General features: G+C 43.8%; 1 protein-coding gene across 50 annotated transcripts in view; it reads left to right on the plus strand.

Annotated features, from left to right (window-relative positions):
- Positions 1–19,646, plus strand: part of LOC110965252 (cGMP-dependent protein kinase 1-like) — a 60,418-nt gene that overhangs the window by 39,628 nt on the left and 1,144 nt on the right. For 8 of the 50 annotated variants that reach the window (XM_051939366.1, XM_051939354.1, XM_051939359.1 and 5 more), the window contains exons 8-19: positions 294–359; positions 1,820–1,894; positions 11,150–11,246; positions 13,395–13,534; positions 14,111–14,200; positions 14,293–14,434; positions 14,999–15,162; positions 15,245–15,367; positions 15,438–15,500; positions 15,574–15,640; positions 16,049–19,287; positions 19,528–19,567. In XM_051939366.1, coding sequence (XP_051795326.1) covers positions 294–359; positions 1,820–1,894; positions 11,150–11,246; positions 13,395–13,534; positions 14,111–14,200; positions 14,293–14,434; positions 14,999–15,162; positions 15,245–15,367; positions 15,438–15,500; positions 15,574–15,640; positions 16,049–16,147 — 1,126 coding nt within the window. In that variant the 3' untranslated portion in view covers positions 16,148–19,287; positions 19,528–19,567. Of the gene's footprint in view, positions 1–293; positions 360–1,819; positions 1,895–11,149; positions 11,247–13,394; positions 13,535–14,110; positions 14,201–14,292; positions 14,435–14,998; positions 15,163–15,244; positions 15,368–15,437; positions 15,501–15,573; positions 15,641–16,048; positions 19,288–19,391; positions 19,440–19,519; positions 19,568–19,615; positions 19,640–19,646 lie in introns of all 50 variants that reach the window. The other 42 variants (XM_051939353.1, XM_051939362.1, XM_051939390.1 and 39 more) reach the window with 25 other exon arrangements.

A 19,646-nucleotide genomic window follows, 5' to 3' on the forward strand; every position in this document is an offset into this window, starting at 1 on the left:
GAGATGGTATTGATTCCTCTCCACGCATCACGGATGTTACTATGTTGAAAATTCCTCTCTATCTTCTTTTTGTATTCCATCTTTGCCAGATTGTAAATGTTCTGATTCAGAACATTTAACCTCAGAGTCTGTAGATTCCAAATATTTACCCTCAGAGTCTGTAGATTCAGAACATTTACCCTCAGAGTCTGTAGATTCCGAATATTTACCCTCAGAGTCCTATAGATTCAGAATATTTACCCTCAGAGTCTGTAGATTCAGAACATTTACATCAGTACTTCCTGTGTTCACAGGGAGGATGTCAGAACAGCCAATGTCGTTGCCGCTGATGATGTCATCTGTCTGGTCATCGACCGCGAGTAAGAAAACCTAAAGTTGACTTCTTGTTTCAGTTTGTGAACCTACAGGATGATGTGGTAGAAACACCTGGAGGCCTCAGACACAGGCGATAAGATGAGAACATCAGCAGTATGCGATGAGACTGGAGTAGAAGCAGTTACTAGTGAACCTGACCATGATCCTCAGGTTCTAAAGTTCCATCACACATGAAACTAGAACGTTAGATGTGGTAGAGGAAGGATAGATGTTTCCTCAGATGAATAAAACCTGGTCAGACACATGTTCCTCCTCAGGACGTTTAAAGCTGAAAGACTTCCTCCAGTGAAGCTGCTGCAGGTGTTTCAGGTGTTTAAACATCAGGTTGGTTCCTCAGACTCAACCTGCTGCAGGTTTCCTTCAACCTGCTGCTGCCCTCTGCTGGTCAACTCCTGCAGCTACACACATTTAAACCACTGCCTGGTTGCCATGGCAGCGGATGTAACAGGAAGCAGGTGGACAGTCAGAGTCTCAGGAACAGCAGGTGGTACAGGTCGCACAGGTGTGTTACAGGTCATGCAGGTGCGTCACAGGTCATACAGCTGTGTTACAGGTCGTACAGGTGTGGTACAGGTCGTACAGGTGAGTTACAGGTCGTACAGCGGTGTGACAGGTCGTACAGGTGAGTTACAGGTCGTACAGGTGCGTTACAGGTCGTACAGGTGCGTTTCAGGTCATACAGGTGCGTTACAGGTCGTACAGGTGCGTTACACATCGTACAGGTGTGTTTCAGGTCGTACAGGTGCGTTACAGGTCGTACAGGTGCGTTACTTGTCGTGCAGGTGTGTTATACGTCATACAGGTGTGTTTCAGGTCATACAGGTGTGTTACAGGTCATACAGGTGTGTTACAGGTCGTACAAGTGTGTTACAGGTCGTACAGGTGCGTTACACATCGTACAGGTGTGTTTCAGGTCGTACAGGTGCGTTACAGGTCGTACAGGTGCGTTACTTGTCGTGCAGGTGTGTTATACGTCGTACAGGTGTGTTTCAGGTCATACAGGTGTGTTACAGGTCGTACAGATGTGTTACAGGTCGTACAAGTGCGTTACAGGTCGTACAAGTGTGTTACAGGTCGTACAGGTGTGTTACAGGTCGTACAAGTGTGTTACAGGTCATACAGGTGTGTTTCAGGTCATACAGGTGTGTTTCAGGTCATACAGGTGTGTTACAGATCGTACAGGTGTGTTACAAGTCATACAGGTTTGATACAGGTCGTACAGGTGTACAGTGATTACTAACAGTGTCCAGCAAAGAACCAGTGATCCAGAGACGCAAAACAAACAAAGAAACAACAAAGCAAAGAATAATAAGTTGTTCCTGTTGTTTATTGCTGTGTTATTATTGTTTATTGTTGCTGTTGTTGTTATTGTTGTTTGTGGTTCTGCTCTGTGTTCAGCAGGGAAATGCTGCGTTCTGATTGGCTGCTCTCTGTCCCTCCTCAGCTCATTCAAGCATCTGATTGGTGGACTGGACGACGTGTCCAATAAAGGCTACGACGACGCCGAGGTCAAAGCCAAGTAGGTCCAACAACACAAACAAGCATTTAGAGGAGAGTTCCTGGAACGTTAGAACCACGTTGGAGCTCCTAAACATCCCCTTCATCAGTTATTAATTAATCACAGATCACCTCCATCAGTCCTGGTTTTGTCGTTTCTGACCTAAAACTGAGTGTTGTGTGTTCTGCTGCTGTGTGTCTCTGAGCTGAAGGTGTTTTTCTGCTGCAGTAACAGAATCCTGGGTTATATAAGAGCAGCTAATAATAATACAGCAGGACAGACACATCTACAGGAGCGCAGCACTTTATAAGGTCCCCCGTCTGCCTCTGAATGTTGGTTCCTACTGAGGCTGTAGATCAAAGGTTAGTCCAGTCTGACCTTCAGTAGAACCACAGCAGAGTAACCTATAAATAACCTGTAATTATAATAATAATAATAATAATACATAACCTATAAATAACCTACAATAATCTTCTTCTTTTCTTTTCTGCTTTTCCCTTCAGGGGTCGCCACAGTGAATCAATTGCCTCCATCTAACCCTGTCTGCTGCATCTTCTTCTCTCACACCAACTACCTTCATGTCCTCTTTAACCACATCCACAAACCTCCTCTTTGGTCTTCCTCTAGGCCTCCTGCCTGGCAGTGGGAAACTCAGCATCCTTCTACCAATATATTCACTCTCTCTCCTCTGGACATGTCTGAACCATCTCAGTCTGGCCTCTCTGACTTTATCTCCAAAGCCTCTAACATGTGCTGTCCCTCTGATGTTCTCATTCCTGATCCTATCCATCCTGGTCACTCCCAAAGAGAACCTCAGCATCTTCAGTTCTGCTACCTCCAGCTCTGCCTCCTGTCTTTTCCTCAGGGACACTGTCTCCAGACCAAACAACATGGCTGGTCTCACCATAGTTTTGTAAACCTTTCCTTTCATTTTAGCTGAAACTCTTCTATCACACATCACACCTGACACTTTTCTCCAGCCGTTCCAGCCTGCCTGTACACGCTTCTTCACCTCTTTTCCACACTCTCCATTGCTCTGGACTGTTGACCCTAAGTACTTAAAGTCCTCCACCTTCTTGATCTCTTCTCCCTGTAACCTCACTCTTCCACTTGGGTCCCTCTCATTCACACACAGATACTCCGTCTTGCTGTGGCTAACCTTCATTCCTCTCCTTTCCAGGGCAAACCTCCACGCCTCTAGCTTCTCCTCCACCTGTTCCCTGCTCTCACTACAGATCACAATGTCATCTGCAAACATCATAGTCCAGACTCCTGTCTAACCTCGTCTGTCATCCTGTCCATCACCATAGCAAACAAGAAGGGGCTCAGAGCTGATCCCTGATGTAGTCCCACCTCCACCTTGAACTCCTCTGTCACTCCTACAGCACACCTCACCACTGTCTTACAGTCCTCATACATGTCCTGCACCACTCTAACATACTTCTCTGCCACTCCAGACTTCCTCATACAAAACCACAGTTCCTCTCTGGGCACCCTGTCAGAAGCTTTCTCCAGATCTACAAAGACACAATGCAGCTCCTTCTGACCTTCTCTGTACTTCTCTATCAACATCCTCAAAGCAAATATTGCATCTGTTGTACTCTTTCTTGGCATGAAACCATACTGCTGCTCACAGATGTTCACCTCTGCCCTTAGTCTAGCTTCAACTACTCTTTCCCATAGCTTCATCGTGTGGCTCATCAGCTTTATTCCTCTGTAGTTGCCACAACTCTGCACATCTCCCTTGTTCTTAAAGATGGGCACCAGCACACTTCTCCTCCATTCCTCGGGCATCTTCTCACTATCTAAGATCCTGTTGAACAACCCAGTCAGAAACTCTACTGCTACCTCTCTCAGACACTTCCATACCTCCACAGGTATATCATCAGGACCAAGTGCCTTTCCACTCTTCATCCTCTTCAATGCCCTCCTCACTTCATCCTTACTAATCTTTGCTACTTCCTGGTCCACAACAGTCACCTCTTCTACTCTTCATTCTCTCTCATTTTCCTCTTTCATCAACTCTTCAAAGTACTCTTTCCATCTTCCCATCACACTATTGGCACCTGTCAACACACTTCCATCCTTATCCTTTATCACCCTAACCTGCTGCACGTCCTTCCCATCTCTGTCTCTCTGCCTTGCCAACCTGTACAGATCAGTCTCTCCCTCCTTACTGTCCAACCTAGCATACAAGTCATCGTAAGCCCCTTGTTTGGCCTTTGCCACCTCTACTTTCACCTTACGCTGCATCTCCCTGTACTCCTGTCTACTCTCTTCAGTCCTCTCAGTGTCCCACTTCTTCTTAGCTAACCTCTTTCTCTGGATCCACTCCTGCACCTCCTCATTCCACCACCAAGTCTCCTTATCTCCTTTCCTTCCAGATGACACACCAAGTACTCTCCGACCTGTCTCCCTGATCACATTTGCTGTAGTTGTCCAGTCATCTGGAAGCACCTCCTGACCATCCAAAGCCTGTCTCAACTCTTTCCTGAAAGTCATACAACACTCTTCCTTTTTCAGCTTCCACCATTTGGTCCTCTGCTCTGCCTTTACCCTCTTCATCTTCTTCCCCACCAGGGTCATCCTACACACCACCATCCTATGCTGTCTGGCTACACTCTCACCTACCACTACTTTGCAGTCACTGATCTCCTTCAGATTACACCGTCTACACAAGATGTCTACCTGTGTGCTCCTACCTCCACTCTTATAGGTCACCCTATGTTCCTGCCTCTTCTGGAAGAAAGTATTCACTACAGCCATTTCCATCCTTTTTGCAAAGTCAACCACCATCTGTCCTTCTGCGTTCCTCTCCTGGATCCCAAACCTGCCCATGACCTCCTCATCATCTCTGTTTCCTGCACCAACATGTCCATTGAAGTCTGCACCAATGACAACTCTGTCACTTCTAGGGATGCTCGGCATCACTTTATCAAGGTCCAACCGGAATTTCTGCTTCTCCTCCAGCTCACATCCTACCTGTGGAGCATACCCACTAACAACACTGAACATCACATCTTCGATTTCTAGCTTCAGGCTCATCACTCGATCTGACACTCTTTTTACCTCCAGGACATTCCTAACAAACTCCTCCTTCAAGATAACTCCTACTCCATTTCTCTTCCTATCTACACCATGATAGAACAACTTGAACCCTGCTCCTAAACTTCTAGCTTTACTACCTTTCCACCTGGTCTCCTGGACACACAGTATGTCCACCTTCCTCCTCTGCATCATGTCAACCAGCTCTCTACCTTTTCCTGTCATAGTTCCAACATTCAAAGTCCCTACTCTCAGTCCCAAAAAAAAGAGACAAAAACTTTGATTAAAAAAATTACAAAGCGGCAAAAAATGACAAAAGTGATGCACTAAAGAAATAAAGCGAAACACAAAATGACAAAAAATGAGACAAAAAACACAAGCGAGACAAAAAGGAAACACAAAACAACAAAAGCATGAGACAACTAACACAAAAGGTAGTGTCTACAGATACGGACCCGTATCCCTAGCCTGTGGCCTACGGATACGGCACTTTCCCTTCTCATAAATATTAATGAGCCAGCTGATGAACGCGCTTCGTGATTGGCTGGTAATCCGATGGACGTGAATATTAATGAGCCGGCTACACTGATGAAGGCGCTTCCGTGATTCGAGGTGAATCTGCTTGCGGAGCCTGTCATGTCAGTCATCTTTGTGTATTAACAGTGTATTAAAGTCCATTCATTCCATATCAAGTTCCAATAAAGTTACAAGAAATATTTTACAATCAGTGTGCTGGGGTCATCGTTGTCTGTGGAAAAGTCCGACATCACTATCTGACTTTTTCACGGACAGCGATTTGGGGTTGAAATCAGCACTACTATTAAAAATAGCAAAACTTTTTATTCACGTGACCCTGTTCTAATAAAGCACAAACAGCAAACAAAACAAATGGCGGAACTAACAGCCAGCAAACTACAAGTATTTTTTTACCTTCAAAAGTAGCGACAGACTATTACATATTAACAACCTAAACAAAACCCTGACGTATTTTCTGCGTCTGTCAACACAGACACTGCACGTCAGTCACTTTAATGTTAGCGGACTCTGTTGAATGCTAATTTACATCACCACAAACAAATCTCACAATATCACAGTAAATCGAGTTTGTGGGTTTTTTTAAATTCATGCCGAATTAAAGAGCTGCTCCTCACCATTCACGAGTGTTTGTTTCATATTCGACATCCTTAACTTTATCTTGTAAATTAGCGTCCGAAATTAAATGGGAACATTTGCAATGGAGTTCGTCAGCCGCTTCCACCACTGAACGCGGTAAACTAATTAATAGGAACTGGACTTCAAACAATTCAGACATGGCGTCTAAAAGCGTAAAAACTGCAATGTCTAAAGTGTGAGAGGAGACGGTGTATTTTTGGTTAAATTATACAATGTTCGCCGTCAAAGTCATTCATATAAACTGCCTGTAATGTGCAGCAAATAGTAGTTAACCGGCGCCAGCTCTTCAGTGACCTTAACGGGTCCGTACCTTTAGTACAGATGCTACAGGTACGGGTCCGTACCTCTAGTACAGATGCTACGGGTACGGGTCCGTACCCGTAGCATCAACCAAATTTTAAGGTAAATTGTTTTGTCAGGTTTTATTCCAGGTGATCAGGTTCACTGCAGCTGCTGTCAGTCAGCTGTTTCCATGGTAACGGTAAACAACAACAGACTGTTTGTCCTTCACACCTCTGAGCTGTTATTTATACCTCTGTGTATTTATAACTCTACATTTAGATTCCAGTTTTTCTCACAGCTGCTAAAGTTTCACTTATAGGTTTTCCCCAACCTAAATGAAAATACAAACATGCAGGAATCAGTTTTTTTGTGTGTGTGAAACGATGAACATCTCCTGACTATGAGGGCTGCTTATTGGTGAAGCACAGAAACATTCACATCTGAAACCAGGAGAAGGGATTAATCTGGACCTGATCTAATGATGGAAATAAACCGACAGGAAGCAGGTTAAAGAGGAAACAGAAGCAAGAAAATGTGTTTTAATAAAAATGAATTTTATCAGATCATCTTTATTAAGCCTCAGAGTTCCAGCAGAGAAGAAAAAAAGACAAAACAGAACAAAAACATTGAAGGTCTGCTGGTCTGGATCAAATACACACATTCTTCTATATTTAGAGGAAATGGAGAAAAATAAAATGTTTCAAAGGCCACAAAAATGTAAAACATTTTTTTAAAAATATTAAAAACATATTAAAGTTGGATTAAAATACATTTAAAATAAATGTATATAAATATATATATTAAAACATATTAGACAGATATTAAAAATATATTAACACATATTTTACAAATATTTAAAAATATTTCCCTTTTGTCATATTTTATTTATTTGTCTTCGTTCATTTCTCAGAGTGGTGTGTCTGTGTTGTGTTGTTGTTGTGTTGTTGTGTTACTGTTGTGTTGTTTTGTTGTTTTGTTGTTGTATTGTTGTGTTGCTGTTGTGTTGTTGTGTTGTGCCGTTTTGTAGTTTTGTTGTTGTTGTGTTACTGTTGTGTTGTTTTGTTGTTTTATTGTTGTGTTGTTGTTGTGTTACTGTTGTGTTGTTCTGTTGTATTGTGTTGTTGTTGTGTTACTGTTGTGTTGTTGTTGTGTTACTGTTGTGTTGTTTGTTGTTGTATTGTTTTGTTGTTGTTGTGTTGTTGTGTTGTTGTTGTGTTACTGTTGTGTTCTTTTGTTGTTGTATTGTGTTGTTGTGTTGTTTTGTTGTTGTATTGCTGTGTTGTTGTTGTGTTGTTGTGTTGTTGTTGGTTTGTTTTGTTGTGTTGTTGTGTTGTTGTTGTGTTACTGTTGTGTTGTTTTGTTGTTTTGTTGTTGTATTGTGTTGTTGTGTTGTTTTGTTGTTGTATTGCTGTGTTGTTGTTGTGTTGTTGTGTTGTTGTTGTTGGTTTGTTTTGTTGTGTTGTTGTGTTGTTGTGTTGTTTTGTTGTGTTGTTGTTGTGTTGTTGTTGTTGTGTTGTTTTGTTGTGTTGTTGTTGTGCTGTTTTGTTGTGCATTTCAGTCTCAGACTATTTTCAGAGTGTTTATGAGTCCTGAAGAAATCTGAGTCCACAACTTCCAGGAAGTGGACTGAACACACACACACATGCACACCTACACACGCACACACACACACACACACACACACACACACACACACACACACACACACACACACACACACACACACACACACACACACACACACACATGTTTGTACTTCTATCTTAGTGAGGACATCCATAGGCGTAATGCATTTCCTAGAGTAAGGCTCTACACCCAACACTGGAAGAACTGAAGAACGATCCGCTTTTTCAGCAGATATGCAGTGATACTGTGAACTCTGGTTTTGACTGGCTAGAAAGCAAAGACCAGCCGACTACAGTAGAGATGCTGGGCTAATGTTATCTTTTGTTATCTTTTTTTAATGTTATCTCCCTAACCTTAACCATCACAACTGATTGCCTAAACTTAATCCTTACCCTAACCCTAACCAAACCTCAATTCATACCTGTTCTCTAAAAACAAGTCTTCACCCTCAAACATGGCTGTTTCAAAGTGAGGACCGGCCAGAATGTCCTCACTTTGTAAAAATGTCCTCACTTTGATAGTTAAATGCAGAAAATGGTTCTCACAATGTAGCAAGTACAAGAACACACACACACACACACACACACACACACACACACACACACACACACACACACACACACACACACTGTGTTTTCCTATCATTGTGGGGACTTCAATTCAATTCAATTTTATTTATATAGCGTCAATTACAGTCAAATTGTCTCAAGACGCTTTACAGAACCCATAAGCCTGACCCCCAGAGCAAGCCCAAAGGCGACAGTGGCAGGAAAACACCCTTTTAACAAGGAAGAAACCTTGAGTAGAACCCAGCTCTATATAGGGGGGACCCATCTGCCTGCTGGCCGGGCGGGTTGAGAGGGACAGAGGAGGGCAAGGGGGAGGGATGGGACTAGGCATGGGCCGGTATGAGATTCTGACGGTATGATAACCTTAGGCAAAAATATCACGGTTTCACAGTTTCACGGTATTATGATTGCAGCTCTAAAATGTTAGAGAGTAAACTAGCTGTTATTATCCATCTTAGCAATAAAGATTGATGAAAGAAAAAAGTTGTGGATAACTTATTTTTTTAAACTCAGGCAGATATGGTAACTAGCATGCTAAGATAAATCCTTAGCAAGCTAGTTACCAAATCTGCCTCAGTTAAAATATAAAAAAAGTTACTAAAAGATAGAGATGAAGAAATGGATATGGTATGATATGGTAGTTACCATATCTGCCTCGGGAACAAGCTCATTTCACTAATGTCAGACGCTAATACGCTCATTCATTTCAAGACAGCATTAACTTTACCTTTAATTTAGCATACAGCGATGGGTGGTGCTCCTGTAGATGCGCTATCATATTCGATGTATTGCCTCCTCGGGCTGCCACTGTCCTCAAGCACGTTTTGCACGTCGGGCGACCTTCTTCCTCCAAGCCGTGGCCGTCTGGCTTTTTACGGTAGCCGAAGTATTCCCAAACAGCCGACTTAGTCCGCTTGGACGACGGAAAAAGTTCCGGGGGCTCGCCTCCTTCAGCCATCACACAGCCTGCAGAGCTGCCTGCTTGTCACTCACAACAAATGCAGGTGAGCGGGGGGAGGGGCGCTTTAGGCTGCAGCTTCACACAGTGTGAGGGACCTCTACTTTCTCCCTGATGAGACGTCACATTAGAAAAAATGCTCATACCGCAGGAACGGTATGACGGAAAATTTTAGTGGTTTTGAAACCGTGAATTTTTTCATACCGTGGTATACCTTAAAACCGGTAACCGGCCCATGCCTAGATGGGACCATTGACTCCCATTCATATCTAACCCTAACCCTAACCTTAACCAAACCCAAACCCTAACCCAACCCTAACCTTAACCAAACCCTAACCCTAACCCAGACCAAAACAATGTCTAACCCTAAAGAAACGTTTTTGCACTTTTACTTTTTTCAGTAACAACAACATGGCCAAGAAAACACTGTTTAAACTTGTGGGGACCTCATTTTTGGTCCCCACCGAGATAGCATGGCGTCAGGTCAAAGTCCCCACCGGTATGGATAAACACGTACACACACACACTCACACTCACACACACTAATAACACACAAGTAAATCTAAAAACAAATGGAGGAGGAGTTCCTCCTCACAGTGAAGCTTTGAATAATAATAATAATAATAATAATAATACTAGTAATAATAACTCTTTATTGTTACTATTATTATTTTTTCTTGTTAACAGACTGAACTCCTGAAGGAAACGAACAGAAATTATTAAAAACTAAACTTTAGTTTGAACTTTATTTTCTCTGTTGTAACCAGGAAGTAAATAAAAACAATGAGATCAATTTAAAGATAAACAATAAACACCAAGGATTCAGCACCAGAGGTCATATCTGGTCTGACTGGAGTGGAGACGGAAGCTGAGGACCTCTGTTTGTTGGAGGGAACGTTGAGGTCACCTCTCAGGATCTCCGTCCAGCAGCTAAAAATATCTGCAGCAGCGCCGCAGCTCCTCCTGCGGCTGCATTTCCTGCTGCAGCTCAGACGGACCTGGGACTGTTTTCAGGTTCTGTCCTGCTCCAGCTGGACCTTCACGCCTTCAGCTGGTCTTCAGGAGATCAGAACCATCCCAGGTTCTCCACTCAGGTTGGTTTCTCCGTGACCTTGATGCTCAGAGATCTGGAGGATCTGGACCAGCGCCGGTTCCCCCTCAGCAGAACCTCGGACCTCCAGCGCCGCCTCCATCATGTGAACTGGACGTGGAGCTCTTCATTTCAGACGGTTCTCTTACGGACGCTCTGCAGAACCTTCTCCTGAGGCTTCAGCTTCTCAACAGTCCAGAACAACGTTCTTTCACATTCCTCATTTATTTCTGGTTCTACGTGGACTGAAGAGTTCCTTCCTGCTGCGCGGTTCTGCTGGTTCTGCTGGTTGTGGAGATGAGGGAGCTCCTTCCTGACCTGACCAGGCGCCAGCGGCAGCGTCTCACCAGCCTCCCTGCTCCTCCAGCCTCCTTCCCCATCACCTCCTTCTCCATCCACACCTCCAAGAAGTTCCCCTTCTTCCATGTGGTCAAATGCTGCAGGTGTGGAGAACCTTCACCTGCCCCGCTGAAGGTTCTACAATGTTCTGGTGGTTCCTGAGCTCAGCCAGGCTCTCTGTGTTTCACCTGCAGGTACGAGGCCGAGAACGCCTTCTTCTCCAGCCTGAAGCTCACCGACTTCAACATCATCGACACGCTGGGAGTCGGAGGCTTCGGACGAGTCGAGCTGGTAAGTAGATCTGAGCCAGAACCTCCAGAGAACAGAACCAGAACAGAACTCAAACCAGGTTTAGTCTGAGGCTCATCAGATCGTTTAAGTTTCTTCTCATCGTTGTTCCAACATGAAGATCGGATTAAACTCAGCTTCAGGTTCAAGTTTAATCAGAAACAAAAAACCAGGTTCAGTCTGAGATCAGATTATTATTATTATTAATAATAATAATAATAATAATAATAATAATACATTTAATGTTAGAACATTCTAGTTAGAAACAAGTGTGTGTGTGTGTGTGTGTGTGTGTGTGTGTGTGTGTGTGTCTGTGTGTGTAGGTGTGTGTGTGTGTGCGCTGTGCTATTTGCAGTAACTTTCCAGTAGCCTATCAGTAACTGGAAGCCAGTTCCTCCTCATGTGATCCATCAGAACCTCCAGTGGAACCTGGTGCTAAACCTGCAGCACTGTTCTTCGTTTCCATGACAACAGAGTGTTACAGTTTGTTTTCCTTAACGAGGTTCTGGGCTCATTAATTATCCTCGTTATCCTCGTTAACCTAAAGCTGCTTCACTTCCTGTCTGATGAATCCAGCAGCGTGATTGGCTGCTGCTCTGGTATCGAGGGGGGCGAAGCCTGAGGGAACCCCTGCAGACGTCTGTCCAAAAAGAGGAAGGAACCTCCTCAGGGTCTGTAGGGTGGAGATATTTATAGACGGAGGAAAATCCTGACCTCCAGTCTGCTGCCTGACCTCAGCATGGCCTGACGTCATGGCAAGAACATGGACCGATCAGTTTACATCATGGCAAGAACACGGACCGATCGGTTTACATCATGGCAAGAACACGGACCGATCGGTTTACATCAGTTATTGTTATTATTGTTGTTGTTGTTATTGTTATTATATTATTATTATTTCAGTTTAGTTTCCAAGGCTGGAAACATAGGGAACCTGCTAGCTTAGCTTAGCATGAAGACTACAAGAAAGAGGAAGCTTCTAGCATAGGTTAGCATGCAGAAAACAAGGGAAACTCATCAGGTTAGCATTGTAATAAGACTGACTACCAGAAGACACTGCTAGCTTAGCATAGCAGAAACCAGAAGAAACAGTCACCTTAGTTTACCTTAGCATAAAAATAAGACTAGACTTTAAACAACACCTCAAGCTTAGCTTATCATTAAAATTGTAACCAAGGGGACGCTACAGATAAGTTACGCTAGTGGTCCATATGCTACATTAAGCTTAACTCACAGTTAGCCTGCTTATGGCCTTTATGCTAAGCTAAGCTAACCAGTAGCTGGTTGTAGCTTCATGTTTAAAACACACTCAGTGGAATTAATCTGAACACATTTTACAATGTCTTAAACTTTTTTTCCAGAAAACAAAAACAAATCTTCTGGTTTAGCTGCAGTTCGATGTTCCGTTAATATTTTTGGAACCATGGATGTTTGCATGTTCCAGTTCTCCTCCAGCTGCTGCCGTTCCTCCATCAGCACCTCATTACTCCAACATTTCAGCCAGAGCTCAGATAACGTCACATGAAGAGCCGACCACAAATAGAGGGTTGTGTCATGTTCCAATTACAGCTCAGAGACTGTTTACGTCTTATTGTGCAGTGGAACCCATCCATCCATCCATCCTCTATCCACCGCTTTATCCTCACTAGGGTCATGGGGGGTGCTGGAGTCTATCCCAGCTGACTCGGGTGAAGGCAGGGGACACCCTGGACAGGTCACCAGTCTGTCACAGGGCTACATATACAGACACACAATTACACTCGCATTCACACCTACGGGCAATTTAGAGTAACCAATTAACCTCAGCATATTTTTGGACTGTGGGAGGAAGCCGGAGTACCCGGAGAAAACCCACGCATGCACAGGGAGAACATGCAAACTCCATGCAGAAAGATCCCAGGACCAGGCCGGGATTTGAACCGGGGATCTTCTTGCTGCAAGGCGAAAGTGCTAACCACTAGGCCGCTGAGCAGCCCGCAGTGGAACCCTTCAGAACATTTAAGGAACACGTCAGAGCATGTTAAAAACCCAACCGAACAACCGAACACAATAGTCTAGATGTCCTTTAAAAGGCTCCCTGTTGTTTAAAGGCTGTTCTGCCGAGAACTATGTGTCATGTGACCTCCTATCATGTGACTTTCTGTCGTCCAGGTGCAGCTGAAGAGCGACGAGGCCAAAACGTTCGCCATGAAGATCCTGAAGAAGCGTCACATCGTGGACACGAGGCAGCAGGAACACATCCGATCAGAGAAACACATCATGACCGAGGCGCACTGCGACTTCATCGTCAGGTTTTAATGTCAAATATTATCAACTTACACCAGTTTTACTGTTATCTAGCAAGCGTGCTTGTTACCTCAGAAACACACGTTATATTTATGTCCAGTATTTCATTCAATTCATGTACTTTTCACAAACCACTAGCTTAGCTTAGCATAGAGACAATAAGTAGTGAAAAACTGTTAGCTTAGCTTAGCATAAAGAGTGAAAATAGACAAAAACGGTTACCATAGCTTAGTAAAAAGAAAGGAAACAAGGGAAAAAATGCTAGTTTAACTTAGTATAAAGACAGGAAGCAGAGGAAAACAGTTAGCTTAGCTTCGTAGAAATACTTTAAACAAGGTAAACCATGAGCTTCGCTAAGTGTAAAAATATACAATATCAGTAACAAAATTAAAACAAAATAATTTAGCGAGGAAGTTGTTTATTTACTCATGAAGCTCTTTGGCTTTAAACGCGTGTGAACATATATGTTGTTTATGTTCAGAACGTGAACATAAACAACATATAAAACACACAGCAACATACAACATAGAAGAGAACAACAGAGTGCATTAGTGGTACTGATGGGTTGTTGTTGTGTTCAGGTTGTACCGGACATTTAAAGACAGTAAATATCTGTACATGCTGATGGAGGCCTGTCTGGGTGGAGAGCTGTGGACTCTGCTGAGGGACAGGTAACCTCCATCTAAACATTTTTAACTCCAGGTTGGTGATGATGATGATGAAAATGTCCCTCAGCGTTTTACATCTTCCTGACCTGTTTCAGGGGATCGTTTGAAGACTCCACCACCAGGTTCTACACCGGCTGCGTCCTCGAAGCCTTCGCCTACCTGCACGCTAAAGGCATCATTTACCGAGACCTGAAACCTGAGAACCTCATCCTGGACGGCCGAGGATACGCCAAGCTGGTACGTCCACTACTGTTAGCATGCTAGGCTAACAGGGGTCCACCCTCTTAGTGGATCAAACCACTAACTACCACTAAATGTCATTGTTTCCTCTTGCTTTAAGTCTTTATGCTAAGCTAAGATTAGCTTAGCATAAGCTCAGTTGTTTCTCCTTGTTTCCAGGTTTTGTTCCAACCCAAGCTAGGTTTTCTCTGTTGTTTCTAGTCGTTATTTCAAGCTAAGCTAGCAGTTCCCCCTTGATTCTGATCATTGTCTGTAGTCTTTATGCTAAGCTATCAGTATTTTGCTCTTGTTGTCAGTATTTAGGCTAAGCTAAGCCAGGATAGCGGGTTTTGCCTTGTTTTCAGGTTTTAAGCTAAGCTAAGCGAGAGATAGTAGTCCCCTGTAGTTTCTAATCTTTATGCTAAGCTAAGCTAAGAAAGTGTTTTTTTCCATTTGTTTCTAATCAGTGTGCTATGTTAAGCTAAGCTAAGCTAATAATTTGTCTGGTTTTAACTTAGATTCAGCTGCTCAGAGATAAATACTGAAGGGTGAGTCCAGGTGTTACCAGCTGTGTGTTTTCAGGTGGACTTTGGTTTTGCAAAGAAGATCGGGTTCTGTAAGAAGACCTGGACGTTCTGCGGGACTCCGGAGTACGTCGCTCCTGAGATCATCCTGAACAAAGGCCATGACGTCTCAGCAGACTACTGGTCTCTGGGCATCCTGATGTACGAGCTGCTGACGGGCAGGTGAGGAACCCACAGGTGAGCAGATGGAGTGGTTGCCACGGCAGCAGAGTCGGGTCCTGATGGCATCCGTCTGTCTGTCCAGTCCTCCGTTCTCAGGTCCGGATCCCATGAAGACCTACAACGTCATCCTGAGAGGCATTGACATGATCGAGTTCCCCAAGAAGATCACCAAGAACGCCGGCAACCTCATCAAGAAGCTGTGCAGGTAGGAGGTGCTGTGGGCGGAGCCTGTTCTCACCTGCAGAACCTGTACTGAAGGTCCGTTTGTGTTTTAGAGATAATCCATCGGAGAGACTCGGAAACTTGAAGAATGGAGTCAAAGACATCCAGAAGCACAAGTGAGTGTGCAGCAACTGCAGAACATTTAGAACGTTTACGGAACGTTAAGTAACTCTGACTGTTTGTGTTCAGGTGGTTTGAAGGTTTTAACTGGGAGGGGCTAAAGAAAGGAACTCTGACTCCACCCATCACACCTGGGGTAAGTACCAAACAAACGAACAACAACCTGAACACCCTGAAGGTTCGTTCCTCCGACGTCTGGTGTTTTTAGACTTGTTTTTCATCACTGTGGTTAATTGTTAAAGTAGGACAATAGTAGGACTTAAAAACTTCGATCAAACCAGGAACCGATGTGTCCACCAGGTTTCCTGAGATGTTAAACTCCGAACTAATGTTGTCTCCTCAGACTTCTTCTAGGTTCTCAGTCATCCAGGTCCTGGTAGTTGTAAGAGCTTCAGAAGAAACCAGCTGTAGGTTCTGGAAGACATTTCTAGAAATGTCTTCCAGAACCTCCAGATGGTTTCTCCTGAAGCTCCTGCGATTTCTTCCTCCTGTAGATGTTTTTCCATCTCCAGGTTTTTCTGACTTTGTGTGTTTCTGCGTTCAGGTCTCGTCTGCGACTGACACCAGTAACTTCGACAATTTCCCTGAAGACACGGAAGAACCGCCACCGGATGACAACTCTGGGTGGGACTACGACTTCTAAACCTAGAGGAGAAGAAGAAGAAGAAGCTCCTCAGCAGGATGAGCAGATGTTTCCTGATGTTTCTCAGATGATCTGAGTTCTGGATGTTTCTGGAAGCAGCAGGACGATGAAACCAAACCGACTGATCCTGCTTCAGATCCAGGATCCACCTGAAGCTACTTCTTCATTGCAGGTTTCCACCTTTTCCAGCTTCAGAACTTCGATCAGCTGATCTGATCTCAGAGCTGCAGAAAAACTTTAACGTGAAGTTTGAATGAACCAGAAGAACCGAATTCATCTGCAGAAGAACTTGGTGGATCTTTAAAATGCTGCAAAAAGATTATTGTTGTTGAGTCTGTCAGGTCTAAAGAGGAAGAACTCCTTTCTGCTTGAGAACATCTGGACAGATGTTTCAGTTCAGGCTTTTTTGGTCCCACATGATGCTGCATCCCCTTAATCTGGTTCATCTGGAGCCAAAGTCACCATGAAGTGCTTCCAGAGGAGGAGCAGGATTCTCAACATGCTGCTCAGAGACCCAAAGACCTCTAGAGTCCACAAAGACCTCCAGAGGTTCCACAAAGACTTTCAGGGTCCTCAAAGACCTTCAGAGTCCACAAAGGCCTTCAGATGTTCCACAAAGATCTTCAAATGTTCCACAGACTGGAGGTCTTCTCACTGAAGGTCACATTGTGGATATTAAACTGTATTTCCAGTGACTCTTCCTACATTTTGACCTTCAGACCAGGATCTGCTCATCAGTCCATCATCTCTGGAGTTTCTTGCAGGTTTTCAGATCAGATCTGAGAGTTTTTAAAGTCTGGAAACTTTTTTATCCAGTTTTATTTGTGGTTTAACTTTTAGCAAAAGATCAAAAAAGCAGGAACCAGTTTGTTTTTACTGGATCTTCTTCTAGATGTTCTGCAGCTTTGAGGTTGAGGTTCTGGTTCTGGTTCTGGGGCAGGACACCTCTTGGAGACCTCGAAGCACCACGATGCCTTCAGTCTCTGGACGGTGTTTCTACTTTTTAACTTCCTGTTTCCTTTCGGTTGTGAATCTTTGGAAGCAGACCTTCAGATTTCTGAAACCTCCAAATCAGTTCAGACACGTTGTTGAATCAACTGGTAGTCTGAAGATGTTTCTAGAACGTTTCAGGAACATTCTGAGTGTTTCTGACATATTTTTAAACCTCTCAACTTTTAAACAGAATTCAGTAACTTTTCCTAAATCCACAGATTTGACGTGACGTTGGTTTAAATGAAGTAATTTTTTCTCAGACCTAAGCAGAAACATTCAGAGATAAACTCTGGATCCAACAAACAAACACTTTTATTCAGATTATTTTATTCTAAGGTTCTGCAGCAGAGTTCAGATGTTCAGATGAAGAACATCTGATGGACATTAAATCTGCTGCTTTCATCCTGAAACAACCTGAAGGATTTCTGATGGTGACCAAAAAAAAAGAAAGTCCTTTAAGCAAATAAGATGAGAAATAAAGAACCACACTTCAGTTCATCAAGCAGTTGATGAGGGTTCATCCTGGAGTTAGAACGTTCATCATCTTTAGTCATCGAGAACGTTTCATGATCCAATTAGTCAGAACCTAAAAGACCAATAAAGACACAAAGACAGAACACGAAGTTCAAACAGCGGCAGGAAAATAAAACTCAATAGAATCAAGAAAAACGGTTTGGAGATGAAACGGAAGAGACTGAAAGGCTTAAAGAACCCTTTTAAAGAACCCAAACTTACTGGAAACCATTTTAAAGAACCTATACACAATGGAAACCAGTTTAAAGAAGCGGAACTTTCTGGGAACGAGGCTGGAACCGGAGTGATGTTCTCATATTTCTTAGTTCTGGTTTGTTCTAAAGGGTTTTTTGGAGTTCTAAAGCCAGATGTTTCTATATAAAAGCTGCTGATCCTGGTTTTGTTTATTTCTGGAGAACCTTTATCGGCATTCTTGAAGCTTCTGCAGCAGCGTTTCCATGAAGGATTCCAGCGTTTGTTCTCTGCAGAACGTCTGATGTTCCTTCTGCTGGGTGAAGGTTGAGGGGACTCCTGCATGCTTCAGATGTCGACGTTCCGTCTAGTTTCCACAAACACAGTTACTGCTTTTTAGATTTGTGTTCTTGACGTTCCTCGTGGCCTTCCTGTAGAAGCAGCTGGTCCTCGTCTTCTGCTGTGATGTTTCCAGTGATGTGACTTCTGTGCATGAGAACAGAAGAACAGTTGTAACGTTAAGGTTCCTCAGAAAACAGTCCGGTGGTGTTCAGCCGTTTGTTGAGAACTTTTATTTACCAGATGAGCAGCGGAGGGTCCAGCAGATGACAAGTCTAGAACCTGGTGGAACTCACAGAAAGACTTTTATTGGCGAGGCTCGCACCAAGATGTCACCAATAAATGTCTGCAGGAACTGTTTTAGAACCGTTAGAACAGACTGTCGAAAGATGGACGAAGCCTCTGAGATGTTCTCAGCCAGCAGGAGGCTCCACAGAAGAATGAGGAAATGAGTCTTTTTCTGTTACCTCAGAGAACATTCTCCTCAGGAGTTTATGTTCTTAATCTGTGTTTTCAAGGTTCCTCCAACACAGCATGATGTTGATTCAGTAAATTTTGGTTCCACTCAGAGGAAAACAGACGATAGATCAGTGGAGAATGAAGTCCAGAATCCATCAGTCAGATCTACAGCTCTGTTTTAATGTCCCGTTAAAAGAAAAAAAAAAACAGGATTTCAGAGCGAAAACTCCAAACTGGAGGCTTCACTGTGGCCACGGCCACCTTCAAATACAGTCTGTGGTCTGGTGATAGTTAGCCTAGCTTAGCATAAAGCAGCTATCCTGGTTCAAAGTTCAAAAATACACCTGAAGACCTCCAAAGACCTGCAGACCTCCTGGATCATCTGGTAAACACTCAGAAACCCAAGCTAGTGTTGTCATGGTAACCAGGTGACCAGGTAACTAGGTAACCAGGTGACTAGGTAACCAGGTGACCAGATGACCAGGTAACCAGGTAACTAGGTAACCAGGTGACTAGGTAACCAGGTGACCAGGTAACCAGGTAACCAGGTGACTAGGTAACTAGGTAACCAGGTGACCAGGTAACTAGGTAACCAGGTGACCAGGTAACTAGGTAACCAGGTGACTAGGTAACCAGGTGACCAGGTAACTAGGTAACCAGGTAACTAGGTAACCAGGTAACTAGGTAACCAGGTGACCAGGTAACTAGGTAACCAGGTGACTAGGTAACTAGGTAACCAGGTGACCAGGTAACTAGGTAACCAGGTGACTAGGTAACCAGGTGACCAGGTAACTAGGTAACCAGGTGACCAGGTGACCAGGTAACCAGGTAACTAGGTAACCAGGTAACTAGGTAACCAGGTGACCAGGTGACCAGGTAACCAGGTAACTAGGTAACCAGGTGACTAGGTAACCAGGTGACTAGGTGACCAGGTAACTAGGTAACCAGGTGACCAGGTAACCAGGTGACCAGGTGACTAGGTAACCAGGTGACTAGGTGACCA

This window comes from Acanthochromis polyacanthus, chromosome 19, assembly GCF_021347895.1.
Source record: "Acanthochromis polyacanthus isolate Apoly-LR-REF ecotype Palm Island chromosome 19, KAUST_Apoly_ChrSc, whole genome shotgun sequence".
In the NCBI taxonomy this organism is placed as follows: Eukaryota; Metazoa; Chordata; class Actinopteri; family Pomacentridae; genus Acanthochromis; species Acanthochromis polyacanthus.